Source organism: Rattus rattus, chromosome 17 (genome assembly GCF_011064425.1).
Source record: "Rattus rattus isolate New Zealand chromosome 17, Rrattus_CSIRO_v1, whole genome shotgun sequence".
Classification (NCBI taxonomy): domain Eukaryota; kingdom Metazoa; phylum Chordata; class Mammalia; order Rodentia; family Muridae; genus Rattus; species Rattus rattus.
In genome coordinates, this window is record NC_046170.1 from 38,723,026 (window position 1) to 38,744,136 (window position 21,111).

The 21,111-nt window shown below is 47.4% G+C and overlaps 1 protein-coding gene across 1 annotated transcript in view; it reads left to right on the forward strand.

The window, feature by feature from the left end:
* The window catches only part of Cdh13 (cadherin 13), a 1,043,248-nt gene that overhangs the window by 785,723 nt on the left and 236,414 nt on the right, over positions 1 to 21,111 (forward strand). The window contains exon 7 of the mRNA XM_032888181.1: positions 20,616 to 20,794. Coding sequence (XP_032744072.1) covers positions 20,616 to 20,794 — 179 coding nt within the window. The remainder of the gene's footprint in view (positions 1 to 20,615; positions 20,795 to 21,111) is intronic.

The window sequence follows — 21,111 nt, forward strand, 5'->3', positions numbered from 1 at the left end:
GTGTCAGGCATTGGTGTTTGCCATGGGATGGTCTCCAAGTTGAGCCAATTATTGGTTGGCCATTCCTTCAACCTGTGCTCCATTTTTGTCCCTGCATTTCTTTTAGACGGGACAAATTTGGGGTCGAAAGTTTTGTGAGTGGGTTGGTGTCCTTATCCCTTGTCTGGCCTCAGTGCAGAAAGATACACCTACCCTGGCACCAGGGTGGGGGGATAACCAAAGGGACACCCTCTCAGAGGAGAATGGGATGGGGATGAAGGAGAATCTTTGTGAGGCGGAAACCAGGAAGGGAGCCATGTTTGATGGAAAGATGATAGACAGATAGATAGATAGACAGACAGACAGACAGACATATGATTGATTGATGGACAGATAGATAAATGATTGATAGATGATTGATGGATGGATGGAGAGAGAGAGAGAGAGAGAGAGAGAGAGAGAGAGAGAGAGAGAGAGATGTCAAATCTGTATCGATGTTCCTTTGTAGGGCTGGGAACATGACTTAATAGGTAAAGTACTGTCTATGCCAATTTGAGGACCTGAGTTCAAATCCCCAGCACCTGTGAAAAGCTGAGTGTGGCAGTAAGCGCTTGTAGCTGGCAGCCAATCCAGTCAACATGGAGAGCACCAGGTTCAGTGAATTGACCCGGTCTCAAAAGGGAAGACGGAGAAACCGTTGAGGGAGAATTCCAACAACTAACACTGGTCTCCGTAGATATGTGCATGCACACAGGGCACACAGGGCACACAGGGCACACAGGGCACACAGGGCAAATGCATTTGTACACAGAGGGAGAGGGAGAAAGAGGGAAAGGGAGAGAGACAAAGAGAAGACAGGGAGAGGAGAAAGAGAGTGGGGGAGAGAGAGAGGGAAGAAGAGAAGGGAGAGGAGAGAGAGACATTGAGAAAGAAAAGAGACAGAGAGACTGGGGAGAATGGGGGGTCTTGTTTTTGTTTCAGGAAGATCAAATTACACACATGTCAGTGAGCTTCTCAGGAATGGAACAAAGACATGTAGAGTTAACTAAAGTGAAAATACCAGGGGCTTCGTCATTTCAAGTATTGTCACTTGTCACCTGGTGGGAAACAGATGCCAGGCTGTAGCATATAGATTTTAACCTGATAGACTGATATAATCAAGTTCATCCACCAAGTCTTAGCAATGAAATAAAAAAGACACCGTGCTGTTTGTTTTCTCTGTCAACCTGCTCCAGCCTAGAATCACCTGGGCAGAGAGCTTTGATGGAGGTTTGTCTAGGTCAGGTCAGCCTGCAAGGTTGTCGGGGTGTTGGGGGGGAGGGGGTCTTGATTGTGTGAATTGGTAGGAACACCCCCCCTAACTGTGGGTGGCAGCGTTTCATGGGTTCAGACCTGAATTGTGCACGAGTGAGTGAAGAGAAACAGCTGGGCCTTAAGGCCACAGACAGTATGGCTGCTTCCTTTCCTCCCTGCCCTAGATTGTGAAGGGGATGTGGTTAGCGCCTTGATATCCCCTGACTAACAGGCTGTAACCTGGAATTACAATCCTTTTTCTCCCCTGACTGACTTTTGGTCAAAGTGTTTTTAATCACAGCAATGGAAACGAATCCAGGACAGACAGTATTTGTCAAGGCATTCTCGTAGCGCTGATATTCCCAGCACATTTATTGATAGAGGACTAGTCGTCCCATTATAAAAAGAACCTCTGTAGTTAATAAGAAAGGCAAATGAATTCAGTTTAAAGGAGCTGTCATTTGACAAAATAAACAATGTATGACCAATCAGGCTAGAAACAGGTCTTCCGGCCCAACAACCAGCAAAATCCAAGTGGCATTTATAGACAATTGAACATAATGGGTTTTGTCTAGCTGGTTGCTAATATTAAGCCTAGAAATACCATGTATTGGCCATGACACAGAAAAACAGTGGCCCTCCCTGATGACTGTTGGGATTATAAATTGGAACATCTTACAAGCTGGACTTGTGGCTATCTATCCAAGCAAAAGCTGTGGAGCCCATTTCCAGGAAAACACTAACGAGAACAAGGAACTTCCACATGTGCACCTGGGCGTCACTAATGGGGCAAAAACAGGAGCAAGCAATCTGTAAAGTCATTGGCCAAATCATGGCTCGGCAAAGGACAGTACAGTATCCTGCCCCCCACACAGCACAGTGGCTCTCTAGAACACGCTTTTGCATGAAAAGCAGAGCTTGCGGGAAATACCAATGGGGTAAGTCCATGCCTAGGGGGTGAGAATTGCTAATTATGTGTTTAAAACAGAGGAGCATAAGTCTGGAGCACACAGCAGACCACTGCAGAGAGCCATTTTCTTGGGGAGGGACATGGTAGGGGGAGGTTGAGGAAAGAGCTTGGGAGACATGGGTATAAAGGTTTCTTTAAGCTGGGAGGTAGGGACAAGGGCAGGTTGTAGTTTTCTTATGCCTTGCTTATGTTTACTGGATGAAGGGAAGGGACAGTCATCCGTCAGTAGGTTCGACAACGGAATTTATAATGTTCCGTTGGCAATATCACGTAGGAATAAAAGCAGGGATGAGAAGGCACACATTTAGAACCTGTCTGAAAGAAAAAACAAGCTGTTGGCATGAATGTGCCAAGACAGGTATGGCCAGAAAAGGTGCCAAGACAGATATGATGGTTGGTATATGCTCAGCCCAGGGAGTGGCACTATTAGGAGGTGTGGCCTTGTTGGAGTGGGTGTGGCCTTACCGGAGTGGGTGTGGCCTTGTTGGAGTGGGTGTATCACTGGGGGTGTGGGCTTTCAGACCCTCATCCTAGCTGCCTGGAAGCCAGCATTCTGCTAGCAGCCTTCAGATGAAGATGTAGAACTCTCAGCTTCTCCTGCACCATGCCTGCCTAGATGCTGCCATGTTCCCACCTTGATGATAATGGACTGAACCTCTGAACCTGTAAGCCAGCCCCAATGTTGCCCTTCTAAGAGTTGCGTTGGTCATGGTGTCTGCTCACAGCAGTAAAACCCTAACTGAGACAGTAGAGATGACAGAGCTGGGCGACCATGGAGGCAGCATCAGAGATGGGCAATGCCGATGTCAGGAGGCTTCAGAAACCATGAGCTGGACCCAGCTTTACGTTCGTGGTAGCCCTGCTGCAGCCGTCTGTCCCCATAGACAGTGAGACTCTGACTCTTGCTGCTTACTGGGTCTCTCCCCCCTGTGGGCTTAAACGAAGATTAAGATAAGAGCAACCAGGAAATAGAGGAAATGTATCATGCCCATTGGCCACACTAGGAACATTCTTTGACCCCTCCCCCCCCCAGTGTGGATCTGCCACTCCTAAGAAGAAACTAGAAAAGCAGTTACCCGTGGGTATGGATTGGCTTATTTGTGATGTAAAGGGCAAAGTGAGAAAGCAAACAGACCTCAGGGTTGGCTATAGTCTTTAACTCGACATGATCTAGAATCAGCTGGGAAGCATGTCTCAGTGAGGGATCGCCTACATTGGGTTGGCCTGTGGGCACACCTGCAGGGAATTGTATTGGTTTAATTATTAAGAGATGAGGGAGATTCCAGCCCACTATGGGTGGCATCATTCCCTAGGCAGGTAATCAAATGATATGAGTGGAGAAACTAGACTGAGCACAACAAGCATGCCTTTGTCTATTTCTCTTCGCTCTTGACTGTAGCAGAAAGAGCCTCTTTCTTCTGTAAGTTGCTATTAGTTGGGGGTATTTTACCACAGCAACAGAAAGAAAACTAGGACTGTGGCCTCTCGCCTTCTTCTTTGCATTGTTCCAACTAGCAGTGAGCTATCACAGGGCTGTCAGCTGCAACATGGCTCATATGCTCCCCTCTCTCCCATCTCCGTGTCCGTCGGGCACCGTGAGGGTGACATGGGTGACATTGGTGACACCACCTCTGAGTTTTGTGTGCCTGCTGGAGTCACCAGTGTTGTTACTTGAGCCATCATGGAGACGATCTGCCTGCCTTCCCTGCAAGGCAAGGTCCCTTCTGACATTCTCCTGCAAACATGCTCAGCATGACAGTTCGGCTTTCACAGAGCAGGAGTCTTGCATCAAGCTGAACCCCAGCCTCTGGGTCCCAGCCGGAGCACATGGTGCTGTTCCCAGTTAAAGCATGAAGCCTCTAGAAGAGGGGGAAGCAGCTCTCCAAGGCTCCTAGGGGACCTTCAGATCATCTCACGCCAGTTTCTGTCTTTGCGTTCTTCCTTTTTAGTCTGAAAAGAAGACAAGACTTCAGGCTAAGAGGTCACAATGACTTTCCTTCTAGGTATCCCCCTCCCCCCCAAAAGAAAATCTCATCTCCTGGCAGCTTCTGCTCCCTCTACTTTCTTTTGTAGAAGCTAACAGGAACAAAGACTTTAGCACAGGCACAAAATGGGTCTGAGAGTCTAGCCCAGCCCTGTCACCACAAGCAAAAGCTGTCACCAGGAAGACCTGGTATTCCCAGAAATCCATGGCGCCCTTGCTCTGGGTTAACCCTAAAGCCTCTTTGTGCTCAAATGTTTTGTGGTTCAAAGACAAAACAAATCTACCTTGCATGTTTTCTTTCTTTAGAGACAGGAGAGAGAGAGAGAGAAGAGGAGAGGAAAGAGAGAGAGAGAGAGGCAGAGACAGAGAGGCAGAGACAGAGAGAGACAGAGACAGACAGACAGAGACAGACAGAGACAGACAGAGACAGACAGAGACAGACAGAGACAGACAGAGACAGACAGAGACAGAGAAACAGAGAGACAGAGAGAGGATGCTTTGCCTTGGCCATGTTTTTACAGAATCCATGCTCTGTGATGACAAACTTTCTTTCCTTCTCAATCCAGCGAGCCCCTGCTAGAGACCAAGAAGAGCCAGCACCACCCATTCTCCTTCCTAAGCCCCTTTGCTGTGCTCCTGAAAAGATAGCCTAGCTTAGGCAAGCAGAGCCCCGAGAGATCAAGGAGACATCACAGGTGTGTGAGAATGGAACATGGTGAACACGCCATGAGCCAATGCCCAGGACAGGACCATGGCCTTTGGGGTCATCCTTCTCTGTGCTCAATTTCAGGAAAGGGGCCACCACCACATTTTCTGAGCACCAAGAATTCATGTTCCCTGTTTTGGAGGACCACCAGTTCCTGCAGGGATCCCACGCCCTCCTTATTTCTGCTGGCACTAGGGTTTGCACGCAGGGCCACGCTGCTGACTGAACGCTCCACCACTGAGCTCCGGTCTCAACCCTCCTCTCATTTTACTCTTTAAAGAAGATCACTTTCATGTCCAAGTTGACCCTAATGTCTCTCTGTAACCCAAGCAGGGCTTGAACCTTCTGTCCCCCTGTCTCCGCTGAGATTCCAAGTCTGTCGCCCTCGTCCCCAGCACCCTTGGCTATAAAAGGCACAGCCCCTGCATGGACTTAGAACCCTTGGCTGCCCCAGTTTTGATCCTGCCAGGCTCAGCTGTGTGTCTACACCCAGTCTCTTGTACTTCCCCCCCCCAAAAAAGGATAAAATGTCCCCAGAGGTCAACTGCGTGTGTGTGTGTGTGTGTGTGTGTGTGTGTGTGTGTGTGTGTGTGTTTCAGCAAGTGTTAGCGTGGTGGGCAATCAGGGTGCTAGACAGTCAGAGTGCTGGGCTGAGTGTTGCTAGCAAAAAAACACACGTTCCAAACCCTACCCCGTGTAAATGTGACCTTTAGAAGAAGAGTCTTCTCAGGAATGGCTAAGCTAATGGTCTGAAGGTGAAAACAATGCCTTGGATTCTGTAGGTTCACCCCACCCCAAACACAATCTCAAGGGTCTTGAGAAAGGGGTGAGGGAGAGAACACAGACCCACAGAAAGGCAGAGACTATGAGGCAGCACAGGCAAGAGAAGAGACGGCCATGCCAGGCTGAAGACAATGAGGAAACCCTACTCTAGAACCTTCTGCAAGAGCCCTGCCCTGTCAACCCCTTAAAGCTGGATTTGAACCCCCGGAAGCAGAAAGAAAAACACTTCTATGGTTCTGAATCCCCATCCCTCTGTTCACTTTGTAGTGCTTTGTTCGGGCAGTCCCAGAAGCTAGACTCAGCCATCGGAAAGCCAGCCATGGGAGACCAGAGTCATTGTTACTCTGGACACAGTACAGCAAGGCCTCAGTAGCCACTTCCTGGGTTTAGATCGAGTCTTTCACACACTGCTACCCTCCACATCTCCCTCTCTCCAGCCTCAGTTTAACTAACTGCCTATGCCGTGTCATCCAGTGTAAGTCTTGATCTCTCAAGGCTGGCTGTCTCTTGCCTCCCTCAACCACAGAGAAGCTCCGCCCACCTCCATCCGTTTGTGCCAGCCTTTGGGTAGTAAGTTGTGTAAGACTTATGAACTCAGGTGCCCTCTACAGCAACACTTCTCTGCTGAGGTGGAACCTTTCAGCCATGCTAGGCCTTGTCTGGTAGAACTCAACAGAAAGTTCCAGAGCAAAGAATGTAGTAGCTGACTGCTGAGTGGCCAGGGCTTTGCAAAGCCACTGTGCTCTTCCAATTTGACTTGTAAATTGAAGCTCAGAGTCCCCAGCTCTTAAAAATCTTTAGTGTGCTTGCCTCCTACCAAGAAGGGGGAGTTTAGAGGGAGCCAACAAGACAGGTTGTCAGGTCTCACTGCACCTCGGCAAATGGGCAAGCCATTCTGTGAGAAAAGCAACGGTTTCTACAGTTTAGGCCTAAGTGGTATTGGGTTATTCTAGGAGTGATCAGGCCTTTCAAGCCCATAATGTGAGAAAAAGTAGCCAACGCTGGCCCTACTCTGAATCTTGACTGGGAATCGCCAAACACATTCAGAAAGTGCCACACAATACCTTCAGCGACCCCTTGAAGGTGGGTGGTGTGGGCTTTGTTGGTTTAGTGCAGGGATCACACACACCATGATTCGGTGTTTAAACATCACCAGCTCTTCTTGTAGCACGTAAGCAAGTTGAGAGTCGATAATAGCATCATTCTTCTGTGTACACAGTCCAGCGCAGGGCCGCCTCAAAGCAAGCATCCCCAGTGGGTAGAGCTGAGCGGAGCGGAATGCTAGCTCTACACTTCTAGGCAGGATGGTTCCCCCGCCCCACAAGTTAGAGAGCTATAACAAGGACACCATCCATTTGAAATGTTGGAGACACTTGGACTGTAGAGACTCCAGTATGCAGGTAATACAATGATACTGACCAGTGGCCATCTCTCTCTGTACAGCCTAAAGTTAACTCTTACAGTCAAAATCATTTTTTACCCCTCCTTGCTCTCACCCAAGGTGTGTTTTCTTCACCTTTACCAAGCACTGAGCCTGTTGACCTACGTCTCTCCCACATTTGATTTGATGTGTGTGTGAGTGTGTGTGTGTGTGTGTGTATATGAGTGTGTATATGTGTGTATGTGTGTATGAGTGTGTGTATGTGTGTGCATATGTGTGCATGTATGTATGTATGTGTATATGTGTATGTGTGTGTGTATATGTTTGTGTGTATATGTGTGTGTATGTGTGTGTGTGTGTATTTGTGAGTGTGTGTGTATGTATATATGTGTGTGTGTATATGTATGTGTGTGTATGAGTGTGTATATGTGTGTATGTGTATATGTGTGTATATGTGTGTGTTGGGGAAGAATACCTGCAGGAGCTGGAAATGGAGGGGCACGGATCCCAATCCCCTGGAGCTGGAGTCACGGGCAGTTGTGAGCCACCCGGGATGGGTGCTGGATCTGAGTTCAGGTTCTCTGGGAGAGCAGCAAGTGCTCTTGACCACTGAGACATCTCTCCAGCTCCACCTTTCCCCTCTTTTGATAGCAATGATATTTTCTGAGAATAGGAATCTTGGCTGAATATTATTAATGTGGGCATGGGCTAACTTAATTCGCACTATGATAGATATCCAATTACCATTACAAAAAAACAAAAACAGAAACCTTCAGGCACAGGGTTCTCCAAGACCATTCAACTACCATATGGCAGAGCAAGAAACCATACCCTGGGACTCAGCCTGAGGATATATGCTCAACCCCACTGCCCATGGCTGGCGTTCAAGGGAGCTGGTGGCTGTTGGCATTAGATATGACCTGTGGTTGCACGTGCTAAGAAACCAGCCTCTACTTTCACAGAAGATGAATGGGGGAACCATTGAGCCCTCTCTGACTGTGAGGCCTAAGCTTGAGGAGAGAAGCAGCTACGTGTTACATTAGACTAAGTTGGGACATGCCTCAGGCACACGGGCTCGTGGTTTCAAAGACAGGGAACAGTAGTCGTCAACCAGTATCAGGTGCCTGACAGCCATCTGCAGTGGAGAGCTGCCCCGCCAGTCTGTCCTTTGCCATATTGGTCCAAGAAATAAGCATTCATCTGGGCTAACACAGGTCTCAGGGGCGTGCACATGGAGACAGGGACGGTTTTTTAAAAACCCCAAATGAAATGAGATCCGTGAACACCACGAAATAATGGAGTGCTCCTTCTGCCCTTAGCTCAGCATTTATTGAGCACCTACTGTGTGCCTGACCCTGTTCCATTCATCGAGGAACAAAAGTGAGTCAAACGCGTTCATCAAATGTGCATTAAGTGCTGTGGGTCTGCCTTCCTCACTGAATGGCGTCTTGATGACTTGGAGGAAGGGAAGCAGTTTTCCCAAGTGACATTCACAGTGCAGAGAAAGGCATCGTGGTGAGTTGAAATGACGCCACGTGATGTAGAGGACCAAGGAGAAGCTGTTGCCCTTTTCCAGGCTTTGAGCCCAGAGGGTCCAGAACCCAACTCCCTCAGCTTTCAGTCTCAGCGTGTTTAATTTCAGATTTGTGTGGTCCTGATGAAGCTACTTCATCAAGTTTCATTCTTCATAAAAGATCCATTTCCCTAGACTGGAAATGCGTCTTCTTCTAATTCACTGTTATTTTATAAATTCTTTCATAGCCAGCATCAATCACAGCTGACTTCCAAGCCATAAACCCAGAGCTTACAGAGCTCGCAGCAGCTAGCCAACGTGTATTTGCTTACCCGGCTCAAGAATCCATTTGCAAAATCAGCAGCATCACTCCTGCCCCAGCAACGAGCCTCCTCCGTGTCTTTCCACTGAACGGGAGTCTGAGGTGGGCTGAGCTGCAGCATCCTAGCACCTTGGTATCTTGTCACTATGGTAACCATCCCAGCCCCACCTCCAGTGCAAGCTTCCCTCAGCCTATTCTTGATGGGACACCCCTACACTGGGCTGAACCTGAGTGAGAAATCACCTCTGTGCTAATAAGCCTTGGGATCTGGTTGGCTGGGTGATTCTGGGGTTAGTTTTAAAGAGCGCCCATGCTGATCTCCTTAAAAGAGACAAAGGGCTCTCAGGGTACTGCTCACAATGAGTCCATGGAAAGCAAGAACTAATGACTTACCATCCAGACCCAACCTTCATGGCTACCTTAAGATGTAATAGATGCTGGAGAGATGACTCAGAGGTAGGTAAGGTGCTTGCCCGGCACGCCTGATGCCTGAGTTCAATCCCTGGGACCCACATGAAGGTGGGAGGAGATTCTACAGTGTGGCCGTCTGACTTCCTTGTGCTAACTAGAGGACAGGTGCCCATACACACACATACATTTAATAAAAACAAGTCAGGATGTATTTAAAAGATGGAGAGATAGATGACTCACAGGTTAAGAACACTGTCATGCAGAAGACCCGGGTTTGGCTCCAAGCACCCATGTTGAGCCCCTCACAACTGCCTATAAGTCCACCTTCAGGGGTCTGGCAGCTTCTTCTGCCTTATATGGTCACCCCTATCCATGTAGCATATACTTACACACACACACACACACACACACACACACACACACACACACACACACACACACACATATACACACACACCCATATAAGTAAAAAGTAGAAATGTTGAAGAAGTATCTTGAAGCTAGAAGAGAGATGATTTAAAGCCGTCCCACCCCTCTCTGACTTTCTATTGACTCCCACTCCCATTTGGTTTACTAGGGTCCTACTGAGCACAGAGCCATGTTTGTTCTGGTCTTGGGAATTCTTATGCTCTCATGACAATGGCACCCTGGCCCCTGGTGACTAGATGCCAATATCTCATTTTGTGACAACCAAAATCATCTGCAGACATTGCCAAATGCGCACCCCTCATCCCCAGTGGTAAAACTGCACTGACCCAAGGAAAGTCGAACTTGCTTTGTAGAACCCTTTAAATCTGTTAAAGGACCGACACACACAGAGCACCTTTTTGTTAGTTTTGTGATATTGCGGGACTGCATTTTCATACTGGAGAATTTCAGCTGCTTCATGCTGTGCCAATATTCACGTTTCTCTTTATTAGGGTGGACTATAAGGGACTGTGTCTCCACTTACACTTGCTTCTTCAAGGTGTTTTCGACACGACCAAATAATTCATCATAGAGCACCCCCTCTACCCTTCATCAAAAAATGGATAATTGAAAAATATATAGCCCTATTTTAATATATAATTTTATATTTGCACACATGTGTAATACATAATAATATATAAGTATATATATATTAATAAATATTTAAAGCCATTTTAATAGGTTTAAGAAAAATACCAACTTAAAGATGAAGGAGCTGGGGCCACAGTAGAGTTGGTGAAATGCTTGCCTCACAAGCATGAGGCCTGAGTTTAGTTCTCAGGTTTTAAACAGCGTGATGGCACATGCTTTAAACCTAGCACTGGAATACAGAGCCAGGAGGATTCCTGGGACCTGCTGGGAGACCAGTATACCTGAGTGGGAGAGCCCAGGTCAGTGGGAGACCCTGCACTCTCCAAAAAATAAGATGGTTGGGTCCTGAGGAAGCATACATGTCCTCTCTCTTCTGTGTAAACATGAGCATCTACATGTGCACAGATAGCACATGCACACACACTCACACTTTCACACACATACACATGCTTGTGCACATATACACACAAACACACACATGCACGCACATACATTCACATATATATACATTCACATACACATACACAGACAAGCACATACACACACAAACACATACAACACATGCACACATGCACCTACATAAACAAGTACACACATGCATACTCATGCATTCACACACATACACACATACACACTTATTCATGCATACACACAAACACATATGTACACGCATAGATAAACAAAGGCACGTGCATACACACATGCATACACTTACACATATACATGAATACATATACATACACACAGAGAGACAGGAACATACATGCACACACACAGACACTCATGCACATATATACACACATATATGCACAAGCACACACACACACACACACACACACACTCCCAGGTGGACAGCAACAGAGCGACTGCTGACAGGCAGAATCTCAGTTTGGGTAGTTAGTTACTTAGAATATCAGAAACAATTATTTTTTCCTAAAGCCTGGCCCACCCTGGCTTAATTAAAAAGTGGCTCCCCAGATAAACAAGACACAGACTGTTGTTAAGATAAACCAATCTTAAGGTGAGTTTGTCCCCATCACTCCTTTATTCACATCAAAACCCCAACAAGCTCTGGAAGCAGATGGGAGACAGCCATTGCAAACGTGTCATAACTTATTACATATTTGACTGCCAATTTGTACTTAAAAAAAAAAAAAACCCAACTAGCTCCAGGGAAGGAGAGAAAATTGGAGAGGCAAAGTCTATTGCATTTCAAATCAAGTTCCTGGTAATCGCAGCCGCCCCGGAGACACTTAGGGGCTACAATTAAACGGAGTTAGCAACCACCTCGAAATTGAAGGCTTGCACACTTTGAAGGGCTGAGTCGGGCTCCTGGTTGGTAGCGCCTACTCAGCAAAGACCTGCGACCAGAGGGTAGACTTTGCAGGAGTTTAATTCTGTGTTCTGGAAATGAAAGTCCAGCTCTTCCTAACACCACAGCAGCCAGTGCCAGCACACACCTTTGCTTGGCTTGGCTTTGGTGGTGGCTTCATTGCTGGCCCCCCAAAACCAATCTGTGAGGGGCTGACATTTGGCAACTATGTTGCAGTTTGTTCTCGCAGCGGGTTTTTTTCTCGCAGCCATTTTTTTTCTCTTTTCTGCACCTGTTTCTTTGTATTTTTAGTCTAACTCTTAAACCTGCTGAGTTATGTGTTTAAAATGGGAAAGTCCCACATTGAAACTAAAGTCTCGGTTGAATTATGTATCATTTTCTAACTTGTGTGTACTGAGTCATTAATGTATATGCCTTTAGCAGTTGTCTATTGCCACACTAGGACTCCATGCCTTATAAAACAGAAGCCGTGTATTTCCTCATGATTTGCCAGTTGGGAAGGGCTCGGCTGGGCTCACCAGAGACTGCTGTCCCTAGGCAGATCTTTGCTCGAGGCTGTCTGGTAATAGGTGGCTTCAACCATCAATGTCAGTTGAGGGTGTCATCCCGGGACAGTCAAGGGCAGCCCAGCTTTTACAGATGGAGGATGGGTTCTAGGAAGCTAAGTTCTGTGTGTAGAACCCCCAAGCTTCTGTTTGTATAAGGCTTATCCATGTGCCACTGGTCAAAGAATGTCCTGTGGCTGACTCCACAGTCATGGAAGAAGGAACTACTCATGAAGATGCCTGGGAGAAGTATAAGCTACTGAAGCCACTAATGGAGTTACCACTTCCTAACCCCTAACCTAGGGCTTCCTAATCCCTGGTACCAAGCATTTCAAATAAGTGGATCTGCTTTGAAAACTTGACCAGAACTAAACTGACCACATATTTCAGTTTGCTTTTTCCCCCTGAATTAAGTGTTTGCCATGGTTAGTGTAAACCACTAAAACCCCACTTTCTCGGTTACTGTTAAGAATGTGGGGGTTGGGGATTTAGCTCAGTGGTAGAGCGCTTGCCTAGCAAGCGCAAGGCCCTGGGTTCCATCCCCAGCTCCGGAAAAACAAAAACAAAAACAAAGAATGTGGTAAAATGTGGGGATGAGATGACCCAGTAATTGTCATACAAGCATCAATCAATTAATTAACTAATTAATGAAGGTTGTAATACAACCTGAGCTGAGAGCTCCAGCCTGTTGGGGTAGAAATCTCGGCTCGTGTCGGGACAAACCACACCAGGTCAACATGGTTCCACGTGGAAAGGTTTAATGAGAGAAGAGGAGAGGAGTAAAGGCTGACCATGAGCATGTGGAGGGGAGGGGGGGGGGGAATGGGGGGGGAGAGAAGGGACAAAGGGGAAGAGAGGAAGAGCAAGAGCAAAAGGGGGGTGGCAAGCAACTCCTTTTATAGTGAGTCAGGGGGTTGGGGATTTAGCTCAGTGGTAGAGCGCTTGCCTAGCAAACACAAGGCCCTGGGTTCGGTCCCCACCTCCGAAAAAAAGAAAAGAAAAAAAAAAAAAAGATGAATTATAGTGAGTCAGGCACACCTGGTTGTTGCCAGGTAACTGTGGGGGTGGAGCTTAGACAGAATGCTAGCACAGCCTCCATGTAAATAGCTGCACATGATAACATGTGCCTGTAACCCCGATACTGAGAGGAGAGTGGAGACAGGAGGATCGAAGGGATTCACTGGCCAGCTAATCTAATCATATCAGTGAGCTCCAGGTTCAGTGAGAATGTTGGAGGAAGTCACATGACACTGCTGGACTCCACATGCATGCCCACACAGGTACATATGCACCTACACACACACACACACACACACACACACACAGCCTGACAGACATCTCAGTGGAGAAAGAATCTTCCTATGAAAGTATGAGGTCCTGAGTTCTAATCTCCAACACCAACACGAAAAGCTAGGGTGGAGTCATGAATGCCTATAACCACAGCACTGATAGGGCAGAAGCAGGAGGATTGCTGGCACTGTCTGTTAGCCCAGCTCCAGGTTCAATGAGAATCCCTATCTTAATGGAATAAAGCCGACAGTGGTAGGGCAGGACATCAGAGTCCTCCTCTAACCTCCACATGCGCATATGGGCATGCACATCAATGGGTATGTATATACTACAGCGGGGAGGGAGGGAGACTGTAGGAACGCAAAACTCAAACTAGCAGTGACTTAGGCAAAATAGGCCTCTTAACAGCAGAAGCGTTCATCCGCTAACAGAGCCAAGAACATACACATCACAGCTTGAAGGGAAATCCTGTGATGTCAATCAAGGTCAAAAAAGGAAAAGTAATGAAGTTCACCCCAGCCTCTGTCCTGCTTGCCTCATTTGACCCTTCTGAGTCCCCTTAGTTGCCTTTTCTTTTACATTTCCAGCAAATGCCCAGCACGGCAACATTGTAACAACTTATTCTAAACTGCCGATTCCCATCCGTGCCTGAAAAGTTGGAAGTCTGGCTTCCCTCAGACTTGTGTACCAAGCACAGCTGGTACCATGAGCTGGAAAACAGCTGAGCCCTGAGGTGGCCTATGCTTCTGTCCCCAACACTCCCAATAAAGTGAGAGGACTGTGATCTTGTGAGCTCTCTTAGGAAGTCCTTCAGCTTTGAAATCTTCCCCCTGCTCTTCACTCTAGGACAGAGAGTTGAGCTTCTTCTCCAACCCACTTGCCAGGAGAGCATTGGGGCAATGAGCAAACACCCCTGAAATCCAGTTAGAGGGAGTGGCTTGGGTGCGCACATCGTCAAAGCAGACCTGAGAGAGATGCAGGTCAACTAGAAACAGGTCACCATTATATCCTCCCTAAGATGTCATCATCCATAACCTGGTGCCTAGACACAGAAGGCTACACACAGGGGTCATTGGGAGAGTACTGCCCTCAAAAGAGAAACCAAAGTCATTGACAGCTCATTATGAAAACTCATGTCATTCTGAACTCTCCCTGTCTACCACCACCAGAAAACTGAGAGAGGTGACTGTGTTGGTGAAGAACAATCCCTGGATAATGATCAGGGGCCAGGGAGATGGCTATGAAAAGCCACTTCTCCCAGTCTCCATCCCACTCCCTCCTCTTTATCCTGCCATTTTGAAATCTTCCCCCTGCTACTCACCCTAGGACAGAAAGCTGACCTCCTCCTCCCAACACACATGCCAGGAAAGCATTGGGGGTAATGAGCAAACACCCCTGAAATCCACTAAGGGGGAATGGCTTTGGGCAGGGTGTACACATCATCAAAGCTGACCTGGGATAGATGCAGGTCAGCTGGGAACAGGGCACAATTTACAACTCCCTAAGATGTCATTTATGCCTCCTTACTTGGGTGGCTTTCCAGGAACACAGGCAGTGTGGAGCATGGGCAGCCTCTGGGTTATCTTTTGTATACTTACCGTTCAACAGTTTACAGATCAGTCCCTATGATCTCAGGGATGCTGAGACCACAGGACAGAGAACTGTGTGTGTGTACATTCCTCACAAGTGTAGTCATAGAGAAAGCTTGAGCTGGACTCCAAGGGGTGTGATCCCACAAGGTGTACCCTGTCAACATTTCCCTGAGCAATGTACCCCTCCAAACTGAGCTCCAAAGTATGGTCATCAAAAATAATAATCCCATGGCTCTCGGGGGATGGCTCCACTGATTAAGTGCTGGTTTTGCAAACATGAGGACCTGAATTCAAGCCCCAGAAGCCACATTTTTTAAAACACCAGGTGTGGAAGAGAGGCACAAATATATAATCCCAGGGCTGGGAAGGCAGAAACATATGGTCCCCTGAGCTCATATACCCTGCAAGGTCTGCAGCTGCCTGCACCACACTGCTGGACTATCCAGCATAGAGCAAGCTTAGGTCCCAGGCCAATGAGAAACCCTCTCTCCAAAGGAAAGTGTTAGTGCCTAAAGAACGGTACCCATAGTTATCTTAGAACATCTATACACACACACACCATTAAATCTTTCTAGGACTTGCCACATATGTAGAGAGAGTGAACTGTCATTAAAGAAGAGGGTTGAAGATATTATATATTTCAACCTTTGGTACACCTTCAAAAGGCCATGTTACAGGTAGAGGATGGTGTGTCTGTGGAACCAACACCTCCCGATAGAATGGAGAAAGTGGGGGAAAGTTTCTGTGTGGTGCGTGCATATGCCTGTGCCTGTGCCTGTGCCTGTGCCTGTGCCTGTGCCTGTGCCTGTGCCTGTGTGTGTGCCTGTGCCTGTGCCTGTGCCTGTGCCTGTGCCTGCTGCTGTTTCGTGACATAGAAGATGTTTACTTGGCAACATCTCCTGGCTCTGTTCATATGTCTTAGCATTTCATACCCCCCTGTAAGGCCTACAGCTGTCCTTGCCTCACTGCTGGGAATGCAGTGCACAGACCTAAGCACCTATGACATATAATCCACTTATAGGAATAACGATTTTCTAAAAAAAAAAAAAAAAGGAGTCTGTTGCCTGATGACCAAACAAAGGCCAATGTTTTAGAATAAAATCCAAAAAAAAAAAAAAAGAAAAGAAAAGAAAAGAAAATGCCACGGGCATGCTGAGAATAAGGAAATGTTTGTTATGTGCTCAGCTCTAAATGGGGCATCTCTCCCTGCCTCCTTCCCCCAAGGCTCTAGGAGCACCATGGAAGAGATAAGGAAGGACGCAAGGAGCCAGAGATGGTAGGAGCGCAGGGATAATCCGGATATGACATGGCTGCTACATTTGTGAACTCGGTAGTTACAGTGACCAGTGCAAGATCAACACAACAAGATCAGTCAGGAGCCAACAGGCAGCACCATTGGATGCAACAGGAAAGAAGAGAGAATAGGGTGGGGTTACAGGTGCTTGGAGGTGTCCAGCGATGGTGAGGGGAATCTGGATGGGCCCAAGGTATGTATAGATATAGATATAGATATAGATATAGATATAGATATAGATATAGATATAGATATGTATGTGTGAAATTGTCAAATGATAAGTCAAATATTAAAAGAAAAAATTTGAAAAATAAGACTGTCACATACAGTGTACACTGAGGCTTCTTTTAGGGCCCCACCCTCACCCCAAGTCCATTGTTGGGAAGGGTTTGTAGAATCAGTCACAGGAAAACAAGTTCAGATGTGTTCATTCTGTGGTCAAGACACCAGACACCAGACCCTGAATCTTCTCCATCAGAGACCTACGGTGGAGAGGAAGGGGTTCTCTGCCCAAATCAGGACGCCCACCACTGTTCTCTGCCTCGTGCGTTGGCAGTTGTATTTGTTCTCCTATGACAGAAAATGACTGGCTAACTTGAGACTCTCGGCCACCAACCTGTAATTCTTTCATTTTTCTCCTGAGGGCTACTGCTGGGTTGCCTGGCTCTGGGAGTGACAGGGTGATTATCACTTATTTTGACACTCTGAATATCGTGACGAGGGAGAACAGAGAAGGATTGTGTGAAGGACCCAATGCGTATCTATCGTGTAATTAGCCTTTCCCTGCCATCCAGAAACACAGGCCACACAAGACAAGCATGGCAGGAGGCTGTCAGGCTGGTGGGGAATGGATTCTTCCTGGAGTCTGGGATACATGAAGTGGGACAGAGCTGAGGCCAGTGTACCTCCACAGGCAGTGGGGACATCCACACAGATGCCGCTGTTGACCTTGGAGTTGTCTGTGGCCACTGGGCTCAGTTCCTGAAGGAGCATCAAACCAAGAGCTGAGTCAGGCTGGTGACTGGTGCATACGTAGGAAAAACCACCAGGGCAGATTGGGCAGGAGGCCAGCTATTCTCCTCCACAGCTCTGGTCAGTTGAATGAAAACAAAGCCCAGTTGTAGTCAAGTGTGTGGTTCAACACACTGCACACTGGGAGATGATGAATTGAGATGTGTATGATGAATTGACTTGCCTCAGAGTCCAAACACATACCTGCAGGGCTTAGTGCACAAAAGAGTGTGTGTGTGTGTCTCCAAAATAATTGTATTTGTCACTTTTCCCATTGCTCTGACCAAATATCTGAGAAGAGGCAACTGAAAGAGTGGGGGCAGGCTTGGGGGGGGAGTGTTACTTTGGCTCGTGGTTTTAGGGAACACAGTCCATGACAGTGGCGAAGACATGACAATACACGGCTCTATGGTGGCAGGATCATGCAGCGGGACTCCTCAAATATAGGTGGATCCGAAGCGGAGAGTGGATGGGAAGCAGGTTCAAGCTATACATTAACAAGTGACGTCACCAGAGGCCTGCTTCCTCCAACAAGGCTCCACCTCCCAACGTTCGTACAACCTCCCCAAACAATGCCGCCAGCTGGGGACCGAGTGTGTGAACACGTGAGCCTGCAGGTGACATTTCACACCAAAACCACAGCAGTTCTGTCCTTCTGTGCTGCGTGGAGTAGAATAGAAGTAGAATCTCCTAAGGAAAAAAGCCAGCTGTGTATCTACACCTGGGTGAAGACAAGGGCAGGGCTTTCTTATTTCCCAACAATCGATTAAAGGGTAGGCATTTTCTGTGTACCTGTGGGGCTACCTCAGGGTAAACCTGGTTCTCTCCTCTGATCAGCTCTTTGAGAACAAAGAAGTTGCCCACAGTGAGCATTCCAGGTCACACCGAGGTGCTTTCCCCAGAGTCTTTTCTACCTCCCCTAATCATCCAAATGCATGTGTGAGTCCCAGGGCCACAGTGACTTCGTTTCTCTTTTTTCCTTTTTTCCTTCTTTTTTTTTCCTAGTGAAGTTTCGATCAGCAGACACTAGCCAAGGGAGGCAAACTGTGTCAAGTGGACTTAACCTGAGATGTTGGTGTAGAATTGATGAGGGCAAGGTTCCTTCTCTGCCTTCAGTCAAAATGAGCTCCTAGATAAGATCTTGGTTTGAAATCTGTAAGTTATGTAGAGTCTGGGGTGGCCTTCTCTTCCGATGTGACAGAGGTACCAACTCAGTGAGCTGCGCATGACCTCATAGAGCCCCTTGGGTAGGAGACTCCCATCCACTCACAGTATGCTTAGCACGCATAATTAACACTATCTTCCAACACATGGAGCAGAAGTAAGGGTCTGCTTCTGCCAAGAATGTTCTATAAGTGTGTGGGACCCTATATTTTCTCCACAATATTTCAAAGGCAAAGAAACGAGATTGGTAGTGGATGTGCCTTGCAACACTCAGCTAATGGCAGCATGGGTGAAGCTAATCAAAACTCCATCCAACCTCTAGAGTGAATAGGGTCCCCTTATTAACCTGACCACCTCAGACTTAATGGTTGAAAACCTGGCTCTGATTAATTGTGGGAAAATAAATCAATGTTCTAGCTTTGATGGTAGAAGGAGCATGTAAGCTAAACAAAAATTCTGGGATACCGGGTCAGCTCAAAAAACTCATTGTTTCCTTTAAGTCTCTGGAGTATGTTTATATAGTATATACTATAGTACTATTATACATATGCTATTACACACACACGTGTGTGTGTGTGTGTGTGTGTGTGTGTGTGTGTGTGTGTGTGTGTATAGTAGCCATGTTTGTCTGACTGGGTCCTAGGCCACATGGCTGTCAGTATTCATATTTACACTGTTTTTAAAGTTAAAGTTTAGTTGCAGAATCACTGCATCCACTCTGTGAGAGCATGGACAGATTAGGCTAACCTTGCTCCTTCATGACCACCCCAACCTCATTCCCCGTTCTGTCCTCCGATTAACCAGCATGACCAGTATGAGGTTTCAATGTCGCAAACCTTCTGTCCACGCATGCTGTGGGGGTTTCCCTGGTAAGCATGTTCACACAGGCAGCGCACGAGTTGCTCCTCAACCCGATGTGTTTCATTACATGGTGTCACCTGGAATGTTGTCCACAGTAGGCCCATTAGATCTGCTCCCCAAACAACCTCTAAATGTTTCATAATAGATGGATGCTGTCCTCTTATGGACTCCCCTGTTGCTAGACAGCTAGGCTGATTTCAAATTCCCATGAGAAAATCTACCCATGAGCTTCCTTGTGCAAACTGCTTGACTTGAGCATTCTCAGGGGTCGATGTCAAGAAGGCAAATGTATTCTTTTTAATCAAGCCCAGTTGTCCTTGTAAGTCTACCCTGGTTTCCCTTCATGTTAGCTGTGTGTAGGCAAGACCCTCACAAAAGATGACCAACTATTGACCCAGGCATCGCCAAGCAGTCTGTCTCTTCACGGAAGTAGGTCCTGTGCCCATGTCTCTTGCTTGTCTTGGCAAGGTCACACCTTGTCACCACCCTCTCTACATCTACAAGTATCTAAGGGTGTTGGCTATCTAGTGGTGTTCATGTAAAGCTGGCTCTTTTTTTTTTTCCTGGTGTAGCTTTTCCCTTGTCCTTTTCCTCATTTGTACCTCCTCACCCCATGGGTATTTGCATAGGGAATCTTCACTGAGCCTGGGCTAGATGACACTGCTCTTTGCCCCCCCACCACCACCATGTCCTACTAATGGTTTCCTGCCTCTTTATGTCTCCGTCTCTCTGAGCTCCAGGATGCTATGATGTATGACCCCCTTTGTGCTTCTATTTCCCCAGCACCTGTCCCAGGCATGGGCAGGTATCCCATAAGGGTTTTAAAAGCTCTTGTCATGAAGCCGCATCCAAACTGCAATGGAAGCCTGTAAAAATAAATCGCACATCAGCAGAAGGAAAAATTAAGCTGTCAGCTCCACCGAACAGGGGAGCTTTCTTTTCTCTATTTCGGGTCCTTTAATGTGATGGAGCAGGCAGGAAAAGCAGAGCTTGGGAAATGATTTGTCTTTTTAATTCAGAGAGTGATTGGCAGGCTATTCCCTTGCCGTCACCCACGGGGGAGAGGCCCGACCGTCCTGCCCCTTTGATAACCGTCTCCTACCCTTTGGCCCTGCCCTCCTTAGGGACCACGGTGATGCGGATGACAGCGTTTGATGCAGATGACCCGGCCACTGACAACGCTCTCCTGCGGTACAACATCCGTCAGCAGACGCCTGACAAGCCGTCTCCTAACATGTTCTACATCGATCCCGAGAAAGGAGACATTGTCACCGTGGTGTCACCTGCACTGCTGGACCGGGAGGTGAGCTGAAAGGATTCTGTTTCCTTCTTTGTGAGAATAGAGCACGGCTCCCCACAGAAGGAAACGTAGGGGAGTCAAGGACTCTCAAGACTGTAAAAGCAGGAACGAGATGTTTACACACAGCGAGGTGTATGGATCTCTAAAGATAAATGGGCTGGAATGTGACCCAGCCAGGCGCTCCGCAGGGCTGGGTTATTTCTGGTCTTTCCACCAGATGATCCATTCACCTACTCTTCAGACTCTCGAGGTTCTGGACCCTGTAGAAGGGAAGAGAGGGTCACATGGAGACGGGGAAGAAAAGGGGTATAGCTCTTTCC